General features: G+C 38.9%; 2 protein-coding genes across 7 annotated transcripts in view; both read right to left on the bottom strand.

Annotated features, from left to right (window-relative positions):
- Window positions 1-29: 29 nt before the first annotated feature.
- Window positions 30-17,598, bottom strand: rilpl1 (Rab interacting lysosomal protein-like 1). 4 transcript variants are annotated; one of them, XM_042228726.1, is made up of 9 exons: window positions 17,012-17,598; window positions 13,771-13,918; window positions 12,767-12,885; window positions 9,780-10,025; window positions 8,914-9,060; window positions 6,887-7,041; window positions 5,800-5,904; window positions 4,456-4,543; window positions 3,308-3,421 (listed from the first exon to the last, which is right to left on the bottom strand). In XM_042228726.1, the coding sequence occupies exons 1-9, from the start codon at window positions 17,297-17,299 to the stop codon at window positions 3,416-3,418; spliced, it is 1,302 nt and encodes a 433-aa protein (XP_042084660.1). In that variant the 5' UTR covers window positions 17,300-17,598; the 3' UTR covers window positions 3,308-3,415. The 4 variants fall into 4 exon arrangements, with proteins under 4 accessions (XP_005946360.1, XP_005946361.1, XP_042084660.1 ...); XM_005946298.3 differs by lacking the exon at window positions 4,456-4,543 and having other exon boundaries at window positions 30-3,421; window positions 17,012-17,597; XM_042228727.1 differs by lacking the exon at window positions 3,308-3,421 and having other exon boundaries at window positions 4,450-4,543.
- A 3,909-nt stretch (window positions 17,599-21,507) lies between these two features.
- The window catches only part of LOC102310833 (huntingtin-interacting protein 1-related protein), a 19,285-nt gene continuing 18,579 nt past the window's right edge, over window positions 21,508-22,213 (bottom strand). For all 3 annotated transcript variants that reach the window (XM_042228734.1, XM_042228733.1, XM_005946322.2), the window contains exons 33-34: window positions 21,899-22,213; window positions 21,508-21,800 (exon numbers count right to left, since the gene is read on the bottom strand). In XM_042228734.1, the coding sequence (XP_042084668.1) occupies window positions 21,765-21,800; window positions 21,899-22,213 (351 nt within the window). In that variant the 3' untranslated portion in view covers window positions 21,508-21,764. The remainder of the gene's footprint in view (window positions 21,801-21,898) is intronic.

Raw genomic sequence — 22,213 nt, forward strand, 5'->3', positions numbered from 1 at the left:
GAATAAATGAGAATTCAAAAAAAAAAAAAAAGATGGGAAGAACTCTTTTCTACCATGAGGGTTGATGTTGTATAGTTTGTTCACCAGAGGGCACTCTGCACCACGCCATCTGTCCATTTTATTCCACCTATCCAGTTTAGGGTTGGGGCTGGATCCTATCTCAGGTGTCACAGGGCGAGAGTTATAGTACACCCTGGACAGGTTGCCAAGGTCAATTTAGAATCACAAATTCCACACAGCAAAACCCCAGGTTGGAATCAAAACGAGACCAGGACTTTCTCACTGTGAGGCGACGGTATTAACCCCTGTACCACCATGCTATCATCATCTAATTGAGATAAATCATATTTCTTCTTGTCACAACTTTCCACACTAACCCAGCATCTTAAATAAATAAATAAATAAAATCATCCTTTTTTTGGTGAATTGGACGACTACTGCTGTGCTGTCTGTTATATTTCATATTTAGTCTTCTTCATATAGACCTGATTTCTAAATTGTTACACAAGTGCAAAAGGTGATATATTCTGTACAATGGAATTTCAACCAAATACACTGCTTTGTGCCTTATGTTTAAATTGAGACAGAGGAAAATTAATGTAGTTAAACTTTTCCCCCACACCAGTTATTTTACCACACTGCACTGGATGTTCTTTGTTTACAAATGTATGTTCCCTTGCCCATTTCCTTTTACAATTATGAACAAATCAAACACTTGAACGTGACTGCGATTTGTTATGCAAGTTAGGAAAAGCAGCAACAACAACAACAAAAAAAAAAAAACACGTGTAAAAATGTCAAATATTACAGATTTTTATTACTGATGTGACATGTTTGAATTTCATAAAGCACTGATCCATTCAATATATCTCTTAAATCTCCACTTTAATGGGCTTCATAGGAGACTCAAAGGAAAAAAATGAAGATTGGAGTGAGCACTCGGGTAGGAGTTCATTTCCTTTAAAATATTTCACTGTTGAATTCCTTCATGAATAAATTGAGCAGATCCCTTTGACTTCCAAATAACATGTAAAATATAGTTTCTCTTTAACATATCTGTGATTTCATAAAAGGGGGAAAGCTGCTTTGACACACGTCTTTAGCCTCATTTCTCAATCTTTTCATTTGCCATTCATTTATTCCACCTTCCTGGGTGAGTATAAATGAAGATAAAGTGCCACTACTGTTAACGTTTCCATGAAGGCATCAGCTGTTAAAGCACAAGCACCATCCGCAAAATAGTCTTTTTAAAAAATAAATGTAAACACACTCTTCAGCTTAATTACCATTATTTTAAACCATGCACAATTTGAGAAATAATTAATCCTTCATGACTTACACTGTTTCTAAACAGAGCCTTGATTCATGTTTAAATTTGAGGCCTTGTATAAATGATGCATATAAACACAAACGCACTGACTTCTATTTTGCACATGATGTGTGATGATATTCGGGGTTATTATTGTTGCTTATGCTGAATATGAATATTTTATCTAGGGAAAAAGTGCAAATGTAATGTAAGATTTAGGCTCTTACTGATGGCACAATATGTATTAATTAAAATACATTTTAATTTATTTTGCTTTTATTTGAAGTGAAAGCTGCTGTATGTTTTTGTTATAAGTGATTCAAATACAATATTACACTGGCTCTTCGGGTCTATGTTTGATTATAGAAATTAAACAGAATCATATAGATGTAATTTATTATTGCCTGCTATGGTTTGGCTGGTGTTAGAAAACTGCAGGTTTGCATGAGCACAATGTGGAGCGTCACGTTTGTCACTGAAAGCATGAAATCAGACTTTATGACAAATGTAAGTTTGTATGTAAAATATTAGAGGAATTCCCATGGCACAGCTATTCTGTGTTTCACAAAAGAGAAATCTGTGTTAATTGTTAGAGAAAAGGGGCACATAAAAAGAAAAAAGCATCACAAACATAAATATATTCAAATTTCTCGAACAAAATAAAGAGATACTAAGTCAAAACTATAGTGGGTGAAGACCTTACTATGTCAAAATTATGAGACAATACATCATTATTAAGTTAATAAATTAGAATTAGAATTTGACTAAAAGAAAATAAAAAAATTGCAGCAATGAACGAAAAGCTCAAGCTATGATTTACAACTTTTAATCTATAAAAAGATCACTAGTATTATAAAGATCTAATAAATAAAACGGGCTTGCTAAATCTTACAATTTAATTTGTTTAGTCAAATGCATTACATTCATTTACGGTTTTCAGATCATAAAAGCAAGAAATTATTAAGTCAGGTGTTAAATTTATACTAAACCATGATGAGTGAGTAAAAAATGTAAAATAATTCATCAGTAGTAGTTGACTTAAATAAAACTGGAAAAGTTTTATAATGAACTAATTCACCACGTCAAAGCTTTTATATTACCATGAAATGATGGAATATTGAAAACATTGACTTAAAAAGTACAAATATGTGAATTAATGACTCACTAATTCAACATTAAAGCCACAATGTTGCTTATTTTGGCTACATACAACATGTAGCCAACATTATAGGAGATGTCATGAAATGCTAAAATGCTTAAACCATCCTGTAATAGGATAGTAAAAACTATTATGAATGGGTAAAAATGCAAAGACAAATTGGGATTATGATGGCCAAAATCTAACTTTCACTTTACACGAGTACTTTAAATTCTCATACCCAAGTGTTTATGCATTCATTCTTTTTAGTCACAGAAACTGCTGCATTAAATATGAGAACAAAATATCTTCACACCTTCACACAGCTTTAAATTGTGACTGCATGCAACATTTAAACAGAGGCCTCAATTAGATTTCATAGAGCTGCATACTCAACTTGCAAAACGCTGGTGATGGACTGATTAGCTGCCTACTTGACAGAAATTTGAAATAACTAAATGGGATATTAAAATGTTGCTCTCATTAAAAAAAACTAGTGACACTCAGGTGTGCAGTCATTTCCCCCCTTGTTTACTCCGGACCTCCGGCTCCTTATCATTTACCACCTGCCAAAACATTCCACTTTCCACAGTCAACCTGAGTTTACCCTCTCGCCTGCACGTCAATCCTGTAAAACACTTTCAGGGATTTTTTTTTTTTTTTAAATGGCAGAATTTGAAGTATACACAGTATTTTTTCCAAGGACATTAGATTCTTCTTGTTTCTTGCCATCTTCTCACCTCATGTACATGGCATTTCAGCTGCAGTGTGAGTTGCTAGTGTTGGTTTGGTGTGCAGTTGAGTGATGGGAGTGTTAAGAGTTTTAAGTCCCATACGGTGACTACATGTGCTGCAACGCCTCCTGGGCTTGTTCGGTGTACACGTCGTCTTTGCCTGCCCACGAGCCGAAGCCGACATCGAAATGTGCACTGCGCTGCGAGCTCCGCTGCTTGTCACGTGAGAAGAAACTAAACCTGAGACGAGAGAACGGAGAGAAGAAACAGGCGGTGGGTTACAACACCATATATGTAGGGCTAACACTGAGTATGAGCTACATGTAAAGCAGTGTTAGAGTAATGGCAAATTTAACAGAATGCATCACAAGTGAATTATTTTAGTTTTTAATTACGACACCTCCTGTAAAATTAGTGTAAACAAATGCCTCTATGTTACACCAGTCGTTTTGTTTGGATATCTGCTCCTGACACTTAAAACTGGTTTCTCTTAATCTGAACACTTCTAATGTCAACAGGATTGTTTTCCTTTTGTCATATGTCAAGTTCTGTTGTAACCCTGATTCAAATTAACACAAAACTCTACAAACCACTTAAGGTGAAATAACTATATAGGAATTGAAGTAAATTTCTGCTCATTTAAACGTCCCCTTAATTCCAATATGTAATTTTCTTTCCAATTTAACCTTGTCAAGTGAGGTGATGTGCTGCATTCGTCACTACAAAACACAGACACTATTTTTCAGCGATTTTTCCCTCATGAACCTATTACTTTCATCTCTAAAGTTCTCTGTCATTTTACCTCCTCTTACCCAGCCCCTTTTTCCTCTTCACCTGCCCTAATACACTATTGTAAAAATTCATAAATTGTAGCAGAAATTATTTCGTCATTTTCTGTAAATTGATCCGGGCAGATGATAAAATATTAAAGCATTAAAAATTAAATTAATCCCTAGCTATGATCTAAAAGCACTTTAGATCAATTTATATTGTAAATTCCACACAATCATTTTTAGTGCGCATGGTCAGTCAGGATGGTCAGTGAGGGCAAAAGTTGAGACATTAGACTACACACTATTCTGACTGGCTGATTTATTTTTTGCACGATCCTTGGTCGTCTCATTCGACGAACACAATAAGACAGCCCCACAATCAGCCAATCAGAATACTACAAAGGTGCGAAAAGAAAGCAACCCCGTGGACATGCAAAGGGGGTGAAGCCTGTTAGCTGAGACAGTGATGGATTGCAAAGCCAACCAAATATAGAGTCATACAAGTGACATGAGGCGTCTGATTGGCTGTAAAGTGGGGTCATCTGGGATCAAACCAGCCGCTACCATCGGCATTATAGCGGTGAAGATCCTGTTACACAGAGGTAAAGACACGAAAACACACATACATAGGGGATGGGGGAGGACAAGGACCACATCAACCGTTGACCTCTGTCTGAACCAAACCTCATTAAAGCTCAAAAGATGTCAAGCTGAGTTTATTTTAAACCAGAGAGGAAAATAAAATTATGATATTGAATTAAAAAATACAACAAAATCCAAGAACAACTCACAGCATGTTAAAAACCAAAACACAATGAATGCAACTTAGTTTGCACAGATAAACTGCATAAACATGCAAACTGCTGCTAATGTTGCCACCATATTGGTATAGCGACACCTCCTGATACATTTAATTAATGTCCCGAATCTTGTACTTACACTTGCTACTGTGCACACTGACAGAGCTGCCATAGAATTAATTAAAAAAAACTTAACCAGAAAGCTTGTAATAGTCTGCCACACACACTGGAGCAGCCTGGGATTGAATCATTTCTTCCTCCTGAGGCACAGCCACCTCGTATAAATAATGTAATGCATGGTAAAATAAAAAGAACATGTTTTTAAATACTAAAAAATATTGTAAAAATGACCATTTATTGATATCACCCTAATCTAATAATGTCTGTTTATTTTTTTGAAAAACAATTGTTTTATAATTTGAATACTTTTAGTTTTACATTCATGAAAATATTTACCCTCATACAGTCACAGGACTTACAGGAATGATATGTACTCTGTATCAGAGAGCTATACAGAGACACAGATTAACAGGTAAACAATTTCATTAAAAAATTCTCAACACTTAAAAAAAAAAGACATTCAATTAAATATTACGTTAATAAAATAGTAAAGTGTCCTACAATTAGAATACTTGGAGCTGCTTTTAGTCTTGAGTCCTTGTCACAATGTGACAGCTAATTGGAAACAACCACAGACTCCAGTTTGTACATGGCTGACAAACACAGGATAAATGTATGTTTACTTGTTAGTAGCCCAGCTACCTCTGTAAAGTAAAGTATATATAGTATATGGTATCACACGAGGGAAGCGAAGTCTAAAGCTAAAGCTGCCAGCCTGAAACAGTGTCTTGCACTGCTGCTGAAGAGACAAGAACAAGCATGTAATATGCAAATGACTGAGCATGTAGAGACCAAATAATCAACCGCTACTCACAGCATGCAAAGTTCCCATTAATCACAGGAAGCAAGGTTTTCACAGGCAAGTGTTTTCATTAGCAGATGTTACATGAGTGAGAGTATTTGTGTGAGTGTGAGCTCCACATACAGGCGTTTGATTCCCGATTCTGGCTGGGCAGAAGAGCGGGAGCGAGTCCTTAGTTCAGGGGAGGGAGAAGAAGATGGAGTTCCAATCTCCTCGTCTGCCTCATCACTGCAAACACAGAGACCACCAGAATTACAGAGATCAGGATTACTTTGTCTATGAAGCACAACATATCAGGCTTTTTCACAGATGGACAAAAAGAATTAGATGTAAAAAGTGGGATTTTTTTTGAGTAAATACATTTTTAACTTAATGTGCTGGCAGAGGGATGACCAAAAGATGTGCGGAAAAAAGGGAACAAAAAATATGCTTTAGAGAATTTAAATGGGTTGTTAGTCGGATTTTAAACTGTTAGCAGTCGGACGTACCGCCCACGGGACATTGGATGGTTTAGGGGACTAATAGGACTGCTAAGGGGTTAAAGCTCTGTGGCAACTTGTGTTGGTTGTGAGCAACCCTCCAAGAAAAATATTAAACCATGTGAATGTCTAAAACTAAGAATACATCAAGCAATACATCTTAATTGGGAAATGCATATGGTTTCTTTATGGCTTCTTCATGCACTGATTTTTTTCTCTTCATCATCCCACAACAAGTCATAGTAAATGTCTATCCCTTGTGGAGGGACTGAATATTTCTTTACTCAGTCCCTCCACCCATACTTATGATATGGGTGGACACCAATAACATAATTTGCCAAAGTATCATAATAATCTTACGGCCAAAAAGGCTTCACAAGCACATAAACAAAAGTCTGAAAGTTGAAGTAAAAGCAGAGATAACAGTACAAGAAACACGAGGCTAAAATATAACTGTGCTAAGTAACAGAGCATAAACATGAAAGAATATAATAATTAAACTGAAAACAACTACAAATAAGTGCAATTGTAACATATATTAATGAGGAAACAGCAACTTAAAGCACTCAGCAAGAAGCTGGCCCTGTGTGGTCTGACTGAGAAAACTAAACTTCTAAATCCTGTTGATGCTTTAAGCGCACGATAAACACAGTTTTGTGCAGCTCGTAAATATCTCTCTCCACAGGAGGTGGGTAATTGTCAATATTAACATGTTTAACACCTATATGTACCTTTTATAGTAGGCCAGCTCCTCCTGCAGCAGGAACACTTTGGCCTTTAGCTCATTCCGCTCATGCAGGACATCCCTCAGCTCCTGCAGGGTGAATCTGGGCCTGTTGGGGTCCTTTGGATCCAGGCCCCCTGACTCCTCCTCACACAGCGCCTCCTGCCGAGAGAAAAATACATTACACAGAGTAAACTAAACCAGAGAACAGAAGGGAAGAGGCAGGGGCGGGGAGTGAGGATACCTTAGTGAAATATTGGAACACAGCAGGCATGTCTTCATCGCACATCGCCTCCTGGTGGCAAATGTTTAACTACAAGTCAGACACAGGGCCTTTTTGTTCCAATGCATTGGTTTAGTTCAGACTTCACCCCAGTCTGTGAGCTAAAATGCTGTTAGCTTTTTTAACTCAGCAAAGAGAAATTCACTGAGTGTTAAAGGAATACACCTGAAACACATGCTGCGGACACAAGGCACTCATGCAAAATTCTACTCTAAAATGTCGAAAATTCTCACGCTTTTCAGGATTCTGTACACAATCTCAAAGTCCAACTGGAATCACATGTTTCGTCAAACTTTTTAAACATTAGAGATTATCCGAATGTGTGTGCAAATGAATAAAGAAATGGTTTTGTGATGCGCTTTAGCTCAGCCACTCCTGACTTTGTTGTCTGCTCCAGACATTTTTAGCTCACTTGGCTGTTTCACAACTATTCTTCCCTGCATCACTTCAAACAAATTATTTTACATTTATATGTTTGTTATATATTTGTTTATATTGTCTATCTTATTACTTAATGTTTTCTTTATTTTAACCTTTGTGTACAGCGCTTTGTGACTGCCCGTCTACAAAAAAGCGCTTAATAAATAAACCTTACTTACTTACTTATATTTTTTCTTTCATTTAAAACCAAATAGTACAGATTTTTTCATGTGGTCGAACTGACAAATGCTTATTGTCTAGCAGCCCCGATGCTAAAGTGAGACCATCTTTGCATCTTGCTGGTTAATGTCAAGCAGCAACAGCAGGAAATGTTTGCATAACTTGTAACCACTGATTGTACACCAAGGTGAACAGATAGGCATCTCAATAGAGTTGGGCCACCTCCTGAAGGCTGATCTCGGACATAAAACAGTCGTTTTGGAGGCTGATGAAGTGAAAAGGACCAGATGTGAGTCAGCTGTGGTCTGTGGCTTATTTTCTCATTTATCAGGGATCAAAGAGCCAGAACACTCAGACCTGTTTGACTCACTGAGAGCACACAGTAGTAAAGACAATGGTGCATGTACATCTTCCACCGCAGCCGTCTAGTGTGTTTATTTGGCTCAGATTCAGTCCAGGTTCAGTGTCACCGTGAGAACAGATTTATCGGCATGTCTCCACCTTTGTTTAGCACGTCAGCTGTTTCCATCAGTGTGGTGAATACTGTTGAGCGTCTAAAAAAACCTCAACCATGAGCTTTCATGTCATTAGCTGCACTAACTGGCTAGTTAGAGCTGTCATTCATTTATCATTTATGAAATTTTTCTGAATGTGTTTTAATGTGTTTTGAAACATAACATCAATTGTAGTTAATATAAAAGTCTTAAATGTAGCTACATTTAAAAAAAACCCATTGTAGTACTCTTGTTTTTTTATTCTTTCTTACCACTATTACAGCAGAGAAATAACAAAGAAACACTTAATTGTAGCTTTTCCTGCTGTCTGTGTTTCAATCTCAGGGTGCATGAAAGGACAGATTCAAGTGTCGTTGAAGGCTGGGCTCTTGCAGTATTCTATATTTAGAGGGGTCATGAGTGCACTTGTCCAGAAAGTCACTTAGCTGTGGAGAGGAAATCCTACTGATACTCTGTTAGCTTTCTGACACCCATGCAGAGTTGTTTCAGCACAGTCCACATGTCACAGAAATGTTAGTCTACTATCTTCCTTTGTTTATACCCACAAGGCTAATGTTCCATGGGGAGGAGTGCAGGTTTGGAGTTAGAGTCAGGACAATCACATCACTCTAGTTCCAATCAGCACATTTGCATTACCCAAAGCAACACTGCATCGTCCTCAGCATCCTCATGTGTCTCTGGGCTGAGGGAACCACACAGAGGCCACGATACACCATCAACCCCCCTGGGTGTCAGCTCTGAGGAGCCCTCAGCCCCCACCAACACTGTAGCAATTTTACCACACTGGTGAGGCAAAAGACAGTTTGTGAGACATATAATAAACTATTGAGTTGCTCCGAGGATTTGTGGTGCACAATCTACAGTTCAAATAAAAGATGGTGGTTTGAACAACTGCATGTGAAAATGATCAGATCTGTTATACAATGCAAACGATTTGCATAACATGCTAGTTTGTTTGCTCATTTCTCACAACAAGTCAAGAGAAGATCAAACTAAAAGGTTAGCTTCACACAAAGATGGAAGCTGGGGGAAACTTCCAATAATGTTTCTTTTATTATTTTTCACCATCATTTTTTGTTCCAATGTATGTACAAATATTCCAATACCTCAGGCTTCAGACTACTCTAACTAAAGTATTTTTTCTGTGTTTGGCTCTGTATGACATTATGACAGTGGATATTCCTAATATGGTCATCTCACATTGGCCCCACCTACTTGCTAGTACAAAACTTCTGTGTTTTGTTTGCAAAGGGCAGTGAAGAAGAATTTGGGGGAATTTAGCAAAAACATCTTGTTTCACACAGAGAATGACCTGAGGGGCTTCACCAAGGCCCAGCATAAGATAGAGAAGGATTATTTAACTATATAACATACAGAGAGTCCAAAAATTAAGAAATATAGAGCTTGTGTAATAGGCCCACATTAAAGTAAGCAATGTTATCTGTACAAAAAACTAAAACGTGAAAACAAAAAGTTATGCTCAGTTTTCCCTGTGCTGTTACCTCTGCGGGTGAAGGAGGCTGAGGTGGGGGCTCGTCCGGGTTCTGAGCAGGCAGCTCTCCTTGAAGCCGTTCCCTTAAGCGTGCCGCTTCCTGTCGAAGAGCAGCAACTTCCTGTCCCCGAGCCTGAGCACTGGCCTCCAGCTCAACCTTCTGTTCAATGAGAGCTTTCCCTTGAGCTTCTACCACAGAGATTTTATGGCGCAGGTCATGGTTGATTTTCATAAGTCGAGACTGTTGCTGCTGGAGCTGGAGAAAGAAACAGAGAGACAATGGGCTGCATGGTCTCGCGTTTCTCAGAACTGCCACACAGGAGGTAAAAGCCACCCATCAAAGGTAAGAGCACGCATTTTCAGGCAATCTGTCTGAGGAGATATTGATTGTGCTGTACTGGGTGACACACAAACCATTAGTGGGTGTCAGGGGGTTTCTAAAGCCACAGAACAAATGAACAGCTGAATTCATGGACAAGTGAAATAATATAAATGACTGAAATGGAAATTCACTGTTAATATCCTAAAATACCTGGGCCTTAGCATTTCAGAGTGCGAGTGCCTAGGCTGCCTTTCCCAGCATGACAGCAAAAGAAACCAAATGAGTGACGTCTGACTACTCAACTTCACTGTATATCTAAAGTAAGTTTCACATGTGGAAAATCTTGGACTAAAGAACATTTTGAAGTCTCACAATGCACATTATTTTTCTACCTACCCATGCGTACAAATTCACATAACTCCTGAAATGTTCAGGAACCTTTACATATCAGCCTTTACTTGGCTGATATGTTTCCTGTTTTGAATGTTCAACTGTAGTATCACATGCTATCACATAGTTCTGTGTTGTGTCTTATCTGCCTATCCAAGTTTTTTTTCTTCAGATCTCTAGTAGCTATTTTGGTGTCTCATCTGTCCTCTGCTGTCTCCCATCCTGCTCACAGTAAACAGGAAGGTTATGACAACATAAACTGTTCCCTAAACTGTATTTTTTTGTCATAATTAGATCATTAACCCATGTTAATTATCATTTTACTACACACATAAGCACATGTCTTGGTATCAGTCTTATCTATGATGTTGTATACAGCTGTATTCACAAGCTAAAGTGTGAGCTGCTGATATTTATGTTAGTAATGGTTTAGTTTTCTGACAAAGATTTGGAAAACCAGTAGATCAATAGTAGATTAGCTGACTTGCTAAAGAATCTTCTTCATCGACATCCTGAACTTGAGGCCACAGCATTTTTACGTTCCCTTTATCCACCACCTCATCCAGGACTCATCCATCCTTTTTAAAAATACTTCCATATTCATAGCAGAGCTATGGCCAAAGGCCAAAAGATGAGTTGTGTAACCTCTTCTGTAACATGTATAACCTCTCTCGCTCTGAGAGAACCAAAAACCTGCATATTTGCATTTTGCACCAGCACATTCTGGGGGTGTTTAATGCATGACTGGAATGACAGATCAACAGATCCGGGGCTCTTTTTTTTTTTTTTTTTACAAAAAATCTGAAGCTTTGATGCCTATGGTGACACGTCCAAATGTCTGCTGTGAAAAAGGTTTTATTGAACCTGACATTAAAAAACTGGCTCTGCTGTTATTTTCTGGAAAGCCATCTTGTGAAATTTTACATGTTTATTGGAGAAATTTTAGTCCTCTATGTCAGCTTCTGACTCGTTGACCTTTTCCAGATCTATGGCCATGTCTTCAATTTGCCACACAATCCAGACTGGTCTGTAGTGATGTCCTTTGCATGACCTTTACTCTGGCTTGTTCACACTACACTGTCGCATTTAGGTGGGGTCTCTTTGTTATCTGAAACCTAATCTATACAAAAGAAATACTCACAGGCAAACAAAACACATCAAACACCCTTCAACTGATAATGTGAGACTTTGTAAATTATACATGTAGGCTATTTGTTTTTGAGACTTGTATGATCCACTTCAAAAGTTTGTAAAATCAAGATAAAGAAGTTAAATTATTTGAGACTTTGCAGAAATTATGTACGAAAATAAACAAATACTTTGCACATTTCCAGGGTTTCTTAGCCAATTGTTAGATTATAATATTATTTTATGCCATGTTATACCCCTAATTAAAGATTGGGAATTATTATGTAGTTTTAGTTTGCATTATTCTCCTGAATTAGAAGAAGCTGATAACTATTGCATTAGTTAAACTGATTTGCATTACATTAGACTGCTGATTTATTGTGGATGAATGATATTGTTTTATGATGCATTATACTGCTGAGCTATAAGAAATACTGTTTGCAGAAAGTCATCGCCTTATTTGTCTGATTAGAAGAGAACAGAATATACTGGAGTTTTTTGCCCCATCTCAGCAGGAGCAAATAAACGGGGAGCCAAGGTCGTAGCTTAGGCGCCGTGTGAGAGAAAAGCATGTGAATGTTTAGGCTTTTATGATAAGGTGGGAGAACCAGAGGCTATAAGAGTTTGAGCAATGCTCCACCATTTTGAGATCCGAGGCTGTCTGCATACAGTGTCCATCTCCCACGCGTGTGATCATTAAAATCATCGTTTGACTTAACCCGGCCAGACCAGTGTTGTTATTGTGGTTTTTTCTCTTGTCTCCATCCCCAATTTTGAACTCGTAACACTATGTTGAGGTGGGAAGCTAGAAATTGAAGGTAGGGAACTTGGGCAATCTGATAAAATAATCTTAAGAAATAAAAGTCTGATCAATGATTGGAAAACTAATTTGTTACAATCTATATATAGCTATTTTTAAATAGATGCTCGGAAGACCCATTCTATCCCTGAAATTTATTTTACCTTTTTTTAAACAGTAAAACACTGGCAGCAAATATGTCTGCTTAATACTGAGCCAAAACATTTGCTGCTCATCTCGATCTAACCAGGCCTCTCTTATATTTAAAATATAGAAAATATCTGAATTCTTTATAATTCACACAAGAAGAAAAAAAACAGCCTCTTCTCATTGAGGCACCGAGTTTTTGTGTCCTTACTGCTTCTATGTCCTCGTTTTTTAGAGTCAGTTCACGGTCCTTGGCTCGAATCTCATCTCTCTGCTTGTCCACCACTTCTTTGAGCTTCTTCATCACCTGCCTCTCCCTTTCTGACATACCTGGAAATTGGTGACAGAGGGGGGGGAAAATTGTCAGCCATAAAAATAAACAGGACAAATCGATTTTTCATCTGGGCTGACAGGCAGACGTGAGCTCTGATTTGTGTGTGAGGCTGGCAGGTGTGCTTGTACACTGAAGCTGGTCTGTGCGTCAGGGTGACTGTGGCCTCTGTGTGAGACCACGGAGAAGCCTCTGACGCAGGGATGAGACTGGCTCACCATTAACACAGAGAAGGCTCCCTTTGTTTGTGTTTGTATCTGAGTGTGGTACTGCGTGCACAGCAGAGAGAGAGAGGGGGACACACACATGAGAAACGTATCGAGGGCAAACGGACAAGTTTCGGGGTGCACATGGCAGAAACTTTAACTGAATTTCCAGGAAAATCAGCAAAAGACAAGCTGTTTCATGCTCTGCTGTGATGTAAACATTACTAGGTATTAGCAGGTTTTGAGTGGTAGCATGCAGACTCCCAACACTGAAGCAGGAGTCTGTTATTTAGAATTATTATCAGGAACATGCTCACAGTGTTAGTAAAAAAAAATTACCCATGCACATGTTTCAGAAATCCGACAGTAACTGCAAAGCTCTTTGTAGGACCAATGCATAACCACACTTTCCCTGAAAAGTGACGAGCCTACTCAATGAGCCTACTTTTGACTCGATTCAATCTTGGTCTCAAAGATTTGCGTAGAGGGCAGTAACATTTCTACACACATATTAGTGAATAACACATAATAATGTTTTAAAGCAACTGACTTGTAAGTCATTCACATTCTCAGTCACTTGTAAACTGGTGTGTATCATGAAAAACACACATACAAACACATTTTCTTTTTCTTTTAAACTAGACAGTACTTTTCTTAGATGGAGCTCCACATCCTCACCCTCATGCCTCTGCAGCTCCTCCTCGCTCATGGGGTCTTTCATGGACATATTGGTGAGAAGGGTTTTGTTCTCTTCCTGCAGCTGAGCAATCTGGGAGAGCAAATCCTGAGCTTCTCCCCTCCACACATCCTCCACCAGCTCCAACTCCTGCGCTCAGACACATACACACATACTGTTATACTGTACATGTATCATTACCGATCACGTTTGTTATGGCTCGGTAAAACTAGAGTTAAAAAATCGGACTGAAGGCCTCATTGCATTGAGGTTTTTTTGCTGCCTGACTGCAAGGTGATTGTACATAAAAGCAATATTACCAAGCACTTATGTACAGACCTGCTTCCCTGGTTCAAAGAAACCATTTTAAAGCCAACAAGCAATTTCACTGCAAACATTCGCAATAATTTTGGTTGTGCAATGGGAGGATCAATGCATTGCTCCACTTTGGTCCTGACTATCTCAACAACAACTGGATGGACATATTTCTACGAGCATTTATGGTGCCCAGACCGGCATTATAAAACAAAACTGGCACTGCTGTGGTCTTCTGAGTTTTTCCTCTTTGTGGTTTATGCGCATGTGTAAGAAAAAGAAATCTCAACATCTCTAACTTTCAGAATTTACTGCAGTAATTTGCTTTTAAAGAACACAATTGTCATATCAAAGAGTAATGCGTTAATGACAAAAGCCTATAAAACACAATCGAATTGACTTGCTTTAAATTGTGGAAAAATTTTGGCAGATACTAAAAACGAAACATCTTCCTCAAGTCAGTCACTCAGACCCTAAACGATTCATATAGCAACTGGAAAACCAGGAACAAACAGGAAACAGGAAGCATGAGTCATTCTGTTCATATTGTCAAAGCAGCCACATTAACAAGAATGCATAATTTGCTGTTTGTACTTCATTTTTCCAGTTTACCTGTGAATGAATAGGCAAACATCACTATTACTTTGAAAGTGTGATGCATGTTTTTCAAATGTGATTCCATATTTGAATGTTTATTTTCAATGATATCAGAGGTGACTGTATCCGAATCGTTGTTGAACAGCTAGTTAGGATTCTGAGCAAAAGTAAGAGTTGCAGTCATCAACAAGAGAGAATTTTAAAGACTTTTTAAGGATTGTAAACATGCAAAATTTGACACGTTGGTCGCTACCATGATGAAGGTACCACGGGAGGCTACGCAGACTGTGCACGGGAGGCGTGGAAATGACGGATTCTGTGGACATGTGCAATTTCACACTGCTCCGAGGCCTGCTGGAATCAGTTTCATTGATTTTAGTGGGAGCATGTGCACTACACATGGGCAACATATGCTACATGTTCAGTCATTGGGTTCATGACAAAAACAAAACAAAAAACCTACACAAAGTTTTATTATTATATACACTGTTGCACAACTCTTACATTAGCTTTTATATACACAAAAGAAAACTGTGCACGGAGCCAATAAACACTACACCGCATATTTTCACTGTGGATGTGAACTTTTCATTTCCATGTGAAAACTGTGCTGGCTTCAAATGGCCTGTGAGTTGCAGCACAAACAGCCTTCTCCACTTTATCACGGTCACGAGACAGTTAATATGTGAACCACTGGCTCAGTCACTGTCACGAGAAACTGACACTAACTTTTTTTATAGCACTGAGCAGTCTGAGTGTCCGGCTTATTTCAAACCCCAAACACAGGGTCTCCTTTTAGATTCACAAAGATGGAAAATAAATGAAAACATTTAAAGCTCGATGCTTTAATGCACTGCATTTAGATTTTACTTGACCATTTCATAATACTTTACATTTAGATTCCAAAGGGAAATGTACTTTTTACCCAGTTCCTTTATGTCTGTCAGCTATAGCTACTTTCAGATTATATACAAATATATAATTGCCTTATAAAATACAGCATGTGGTTAAGGATGATTTTTTTCCTTTCATGGTGTATGAATACATTTTTACTCCATAAATTGTTTTTAGTGGTTCTTGAACCATTGGAAAAAGAAACCCATTCCTAGACATTTCTAAAGTTTACCCAACTCCTACACCAATGAATATGAATTAATAATTTATACTCACCTCACTACCACACTGGATGAATCTATATCTAGATTTAGAATAAGTACTATCTGTATGTAAAGTCATTTCAACCACTGGAGCTCCACCTCAACCAACTTCAGTCACAGACTGTATTTAAAACAGGACATAACGATGAAGGATTTGATCTGACAGGAGTGCTTGATGATACTACGTACAGCCACACTGTGACACTGTATTCATACTGTAGTGATTTTTCAATCAAAGTAAGCCTCGCCCCAAACCTGATTTGTCGATTTTACTTTAAATATGACTAGAATTTACTAAATTAACATAGTATGTTATTAAATGAGACTTGAAAAGGCAATTCAGATCATAAGTTCACAAAGTAAGTGTTTGCCAAGATTATAAATCATGTCAGAAACAGGATCACTTTATCGTAGACTTCTTTCTAATCTAACTTCCGTTTGAAACCAGAGTCACTTCCCCCGCTATCTATTAAAAAAAGTAAAGGTTTAGAAATTTCACCTCCTGCTTCACTTCTTAGAGCTTATGTCCAGCTTTTATTCTGACTGAAACACAAAAATGCTACTTACTATGGCTGCAGCTATGATGTTTTAATTTTTTGACTATTTTGTGCATTTCTATTTAGTGTTATACATTAATAATGTGCACTAAAAGCATTTTATACATGTTTTGCTTTCAGTACTTGCTTTTATTTAAATATAATGAAAAAAAGACTCTTTTAGCAGTGTATCCTTCCTGTTATAGGATTTTTACTTAAGTAATTGTTACCACTATCCACGTGCCTTGTAATGCTTTTTGTCGATATTTTACTGTTTGTTGTTTTCTTGTTTTTTCTATGGTTGAGTGCAAAATATTACTATACAACATTGACTGTAATAGATCATATTAATACTCTGTGTACGTGTAGGGGTGTTGTTGTTGTTGTTCAACTTGTTTAACATCCAAAACTTTATTGTGCCTGATTCGTTTTAGAGCAGAGTGACACTTTGACTCAGATCACATTATAAATGCAGGACATTTTACTGTGGTATTAGTATTGTCCTAGGAAGACGATCTGAACACGTCCTACACGGATCAAAAACATAGTCTGACAGTCACTGACAAATTAAATCTTGACTTCCACTTTTATTCTGTATAGCAGAGAGTGATTGGCTCTGTGGCTGTGCAGTGTGAGACCTTTCTGTGCTTCTTCTCCTTCTCCAGACGGTCTATGCGCTCCAGACGCAGCTTGTCCAGCTCCAGCCTCAGCTCTTCGGTCTCCGGGCTGATGCTGCTGCGGCTCACCATCACCTCCAGGATCTCCAGGACCCGCACCACTTTGGGCATGAGCCTAGACAGAGCCTCGCAGCCATACTGGTCTATGATCCGCTCAAACTCCTGCCCCACCACTGCGGCGATGTCATACACGTCCATCACCGTGAGGTCAGCCACATTTTTCTCCAGGGCCGACCCGAAGTCCTCCATGTCGAGATAGTTTGTCCCTCCCCGGTTTCCTATTATGTTCCCTTCGCCGCAACAAACTTCCTCCCCCGTGAAGAACAAGCCTGCTAAGTTACGCTTTATGTCCTCAGCTTGATAAGCGGTGTCCAGAGACTCCTTAAAGCAGCATATAACACTGGAACTACTGCATATCCATCACTAGCGGCTCAGTCCAGCCTTCCGTTTGATTTTTTTGAGATACATATCGCCTAAGTGCCATCGCTGTCCCGCCGGAGCTGCGGTGCCCTGTAAGCTAGCAGCTACCACTGTCAACCACTACAAAAGTAAACTTCACAATTTCGGCAGCACGTTTCAAAATAAAACCTGCAAGGAGAAAGATATTCCAACCTCTTCTCATATATTCATAATTGAGATGTTTTAACTAATGCAAAGCAATGTGCTTTTTAACAAATAAAAACAAGATTCCAAAACGTTACTTTTAAGTAAAGATGGAAAAACCATTTAATTCTATTCTTATACAACAAAAAGTAAAGCCTCATTCATTGAAGTAACATTAGAAGCACACTTATCGACTCCTGTATATCAAAATAAGCCCTTCCAAAATTAAATAGCTTCCAACTGAACACGAAGAAACAACCGCTATGATTTTATGGTCAAAACATCTGTGTATGGTGTTGAAGAAAGATCAACAGAATTTTAACACGGGGCCGAGTCAGCCTTTCAGGTAATACCTGAAGGCGACGCCTTAAGAACATCTTATTTCCTGGCAAAAGGGGGAGTATCTTGAGGGAGTGTGGGTAAGGCTAAAATTAAATATGAAACACTGAAAGCGCCTACCTTAGAAAATTTCAACATTCCCCGAAGTAAAACGTGGTGGAACGCTGATATATTTTGCATCACCATGTCACTAGTAACGTCATCCCTTTTTGCATGTGCTGTTCATGAGGGCCATGACCTACTGTATCCACTGCTGTTCCTATGGAGATCAATAGTCTTATCTCAGTGGACAAAACAATAATTTAACAGTGCAGCAGGTTTGTACAGAGTACCAGTTGTGAATACACTGTTACCTTGTACCGTTTATTAGTGCTTTTATTTTAAATATGATGAAGTCGAACGCCGGTTGCCTTTCCCTAACTTTACTTCCTGTTTGGTCCCTGCGTGAATCACAGTGGCTACTTCCATAGTGGTGAGGTTGCAGTTTGTATTGCGCATGACTGAAATAAGAGACGGACGAGGTCGCTGTGTGAATATATTACAGCACGAAGAGACGATTAACGCCTAAAACAACGCATTACTCTTCAACTAAACCGAATAAAATGTGCTTTATGGAGGGGGGGGGAATCCAAGTCTACATAGAGTCTTTGAACATTTAATGAATCCAGAAATAACAGAACTGCATTCATATTTACTGTCATATTATATGAATTGTAACACTAATAACAATAATAGGAACAATGATATATAAAGGAATATTTCTAAATGTTAACAAAGAAGGAAAGAGAAGTTTAGGGCTTTGAGAATTTTACTGTTCATAAACCAGCAATCTAAACATTTAGATTTGTAAATTTTGTGTCAACAAATCTTTTGACAAATCGTCCCAGCTTTACTTTACACCTGACACTGAAGGAAGTTAGATGTATATATGAAGATCTTGCTGTGAGGCAGCAGTGCTAACCAACGTGCTGCCCACTTCTACAAATAAAACATTTTTACTCAGCTGTGCAATGTAGTTTGTAGTTTTTCAGCATAAGTGTTTGAAAAGAAGAATAGCTGTCTGGGGGGGAAATTAGCTGAGGCTAAGAAGGATGTGTGTTGTGCGGAATGAGTTAGAGAACTGGATTAACTCTGTTACTTGAGGGCTTGAGTGGCTGAGGACCAGGAAGGGTCATTGTGCAGGTAAGGACATTTCTGGAAAGTCCTTCACCTTATAGGTGATAGATTCTGGTGGTAAGCAGCTGATGGTGAACTCAGATTTCCTCAGAGCAGCATGAGGAGAACAGGAGAGGTTTTGCATGGCTTGGCACAGACTGGCAACAAGGTAACAAAGTTAGTCAATGACAAGCAGAGACATAGCAAAGACAATCTGGCAGAGATCTGCTACACCATCCAGCCCCCAGGTATGAGAAGGACAATCTGAGCAGAACTCCGCCCACAGGCAAACCCACAGAGCCCACTTCCACCTAGAACTCAAAGCGACTTTTACAAAGTGAGAGAGGAACAGAAAATAAACACAAAAATATCAGACCCTGTACAGACCATGACAACTATGTTGAGAAATGAGGGTTGAAATGTGGGGAGAGTTCAAACTGTGGATTTTTGAGAAATATAAGAGCAGGTTATCACTAGCTGGTTAACCTAAATGCTAAGATCCTCAGAAGTGAAAAATGACCATTGTGTGCTTATGTAAAAAAATTTTAAGCCCAATAGCAAAAACTGTGACTAACAAAGAAAGGATAAAGCTTGAAGCATATGGAAGACAGAAAAATAAAAAATGAATAACATGCATTAATGCATGGTGAAGATGAGCTCGATGAATCATGGGAAGTCCAAGGTTAATCAAAAATGGAAGTTTTAAGCCACGTGACTGTTAAAAATCACATTCTTTAAGAACAGAGGAATGCCACTTTCAGGAAGTCAAACATCTTTCTTTTGTTTTTCAAGAGGAGCCAGAGGATCATAAGCAATGAGTCTGTAGGACTACTGATGATCAGGCTTTCAGATATCTTAAATGTAATAAATAAAGCACAGTCAAAAGACAAACAGCACCTTAACGAGAGAAACAAAAACAGATACACAAACTTAGCATCTTCTTGTGTGAGTGTGATAATGAGGGTGAGAAGCTAAAATAATGAATCCCCTTCCTTGCACAGAAGAGGCCTAGCCACCCTGGATCACAACTCCCAAGGAAGTGGGTCGACAACTACACCAGATCATGTGGCCATAAGCCCTTGAAACACCAAGTACTCACATCCCCAAGGACGCAGCAACGAGGAGGGGCAGTAGGAGGGGCAACCCTTCATCCTCTATGACTATGTTGTACTGAAGTTGAGGCACAGCAACCCCAGACATATAGACATATACTGGCCACACAAACACAACAATGCACAAAAATACACATCCATCCATGTTGATGTGTGTATGAACAGAGGGTGGGTGCTGGGATGTAAAACTTGAGAAGGCGAGAAAGGAGAGTAGGCTCCAACTGGCTCAGTAGGTATCTCAATTCCCCATACTACCCTGCCACACAGTGGGAATAAGTGGGCCTACTGCAACCACATCCCGGAGCACCCCAACATCCAAGGCCAGAAAAAACGAGATACGGGTCTCTTTTACAGAGTGAGGGAGGGTGGCTAAAGTCAAGAGTTGTTCATTGGGTGGGAACGTACTGCTTTGGCGACACATTTGATATGCATCTAGACAGAAAGTGTTGAGTCCAGAACGACACCCAGGTGGCAAATTTCTGGGCATAGCCAGATGGTGCAACTGTCTACATCAATGAATAGTCTTCCAGATTAGGGCCATGGGAGCTGCAACCAAGAGCCGTTTTATTACTGTTGACCTTGAGTAAATTAATATGTCTGACTCTTATCTAAACAGATTTTGGCAGTGTTCTCAACAACAGCATTCACATAGCATTTGGGAGTTCATAAGCAGGTGGCAGCACCTGTTGGTGCGCCTTAGTATCAGTGGCGTCAGACACTTGGCCCTCAGCATCTGCTACCACTCTTTTCCTTGGTAGGAGGGGTTTAGGTGACTTTCTGCTTTATAGCATAAATTGGTCCAACAGATGAATATGAGTGAGACTGGTCATGTTTGATAGACACCATAGCTGAGAATGTTTAATTTCTGTGGTAGGAGTACAAGCATAAGATGTGGTTGCAGGTGAGGGATTAAGTGTTAAAGCTTCCTGTGCACATTCCCACTTAAATGCAACTTCCAGAGCTTGAAGCAGTAGATAGAAACCAGCAACAAGGAGTTACATTGCTGGCTCACCAGTGTTAGGGAATGCATCTGACACCAGCCTTATAAGTTCTGCAGCATATAGTCCTCCTGGTAGGATATGCCTGGATAACGGAGCCTTCGTGGCGGAAGCTGTTTTGCCACCAAACATTTTTGAAGGTTAATGTCTGACACTCATCCAGTGCTGTTGTCGTTAATGTGATCCAATCACAAAATGATTAAAATATTGTGAATAGAAAACCTAAAGAAAACTGAACAATACAACTTTATTTCAGACAATTATCTCATTTTTAATATAGCCATCAGTGTTATAATTCAAATATTACCATTTAATTTCCAAATTAAGAGCACAAAGAAATGTTGATTTGAAATTCCTCTAACACAACATTTTCAGGAGCCTTAACAAGTGATACATGTAGAGGTAAAAGTCAGTGTTTCCAAAATATGAAAGCATTTTTTTTTTCCTCTAGTGAGGAAAAAAAGTGATTAGCTTAAATCTTTAAGTCAGATTCTTCCTCAGTCAGCTTCAAGATTCTCCTGTTCCATGTTCACCCCGTTTGAACTGCCAATAGAAGAAAAACAGGACGCATGTAAACACCACCTACTCCAAATATCCTTGGGATAAGATGATTATAAAACTTTAGTAAGAGAAGCACTCACCGCATTCTTCAGCAAGTTCCCAGATTTGGTAAAGATATTTGGTTTTTTTAGGCTTAGTTTGGTGTGTTGCTCTGTGCTGTTATGTGAGGCAGCCTGGGTCTGTTTAGGCTGAGCAGGACTGGATGTGGGTTGTGAGGGTTGTGACAATGAATAAGAGTGAGGATTTAAGTTACTTTGGTTTGGAGTGTAGGGCTGAGATGGTGTGAAAGGCTGAGGTGGGATATAGGGCTGGTAAGGCGTGTAGGTCTGAGAAGGCGTGTAGGTCTGAGAAGGCGTGTAGGTCTGAGAAGGCGTGTAGGTCTGAGAAGGCGTGTA

Source organism: Haplochromis burtoni, unplaced genomic scaffold (genome assembly GCF_018398535.1).
Source record: "Haplochromis burtoni strain Fernald_Lab_line unplaced genomic scaffold, NCSU_Asbu1 Contig_344, whole genome shotgun sequence".
Lineage (NCBI taxonomy): Eukaryota > Metazoa > Chordata > Actinopteri > Cichliformes > Cichlidae > Haplochromis > Haplochromis burtoni.

Bases quoted from the DNA above. Each gene is read 5' to 3' on its own strand.
- rilpl1 (XM_005946298.3), bottom strand. From the start codon at position 17,299: ATGGAGGACTTCGGGTCGGCCCTGGAGAAAAATGTGGCTGACCTCACG. The intron at 10,026-12,766 runs GTAAGGACACAA...TTCTTTCTCCAG, and splicing joins AAAACGAGGACATAGAAGCA to CTCCAGCAGCAACAGTCTCG. The intron at 9,061-9,779 runs GTAACAGCACAG...TTGCCTCACCAG, and splicing joins AGCCTCCTTCACCCGCAGAG to TGTGGTAAAATTGCTACAGT.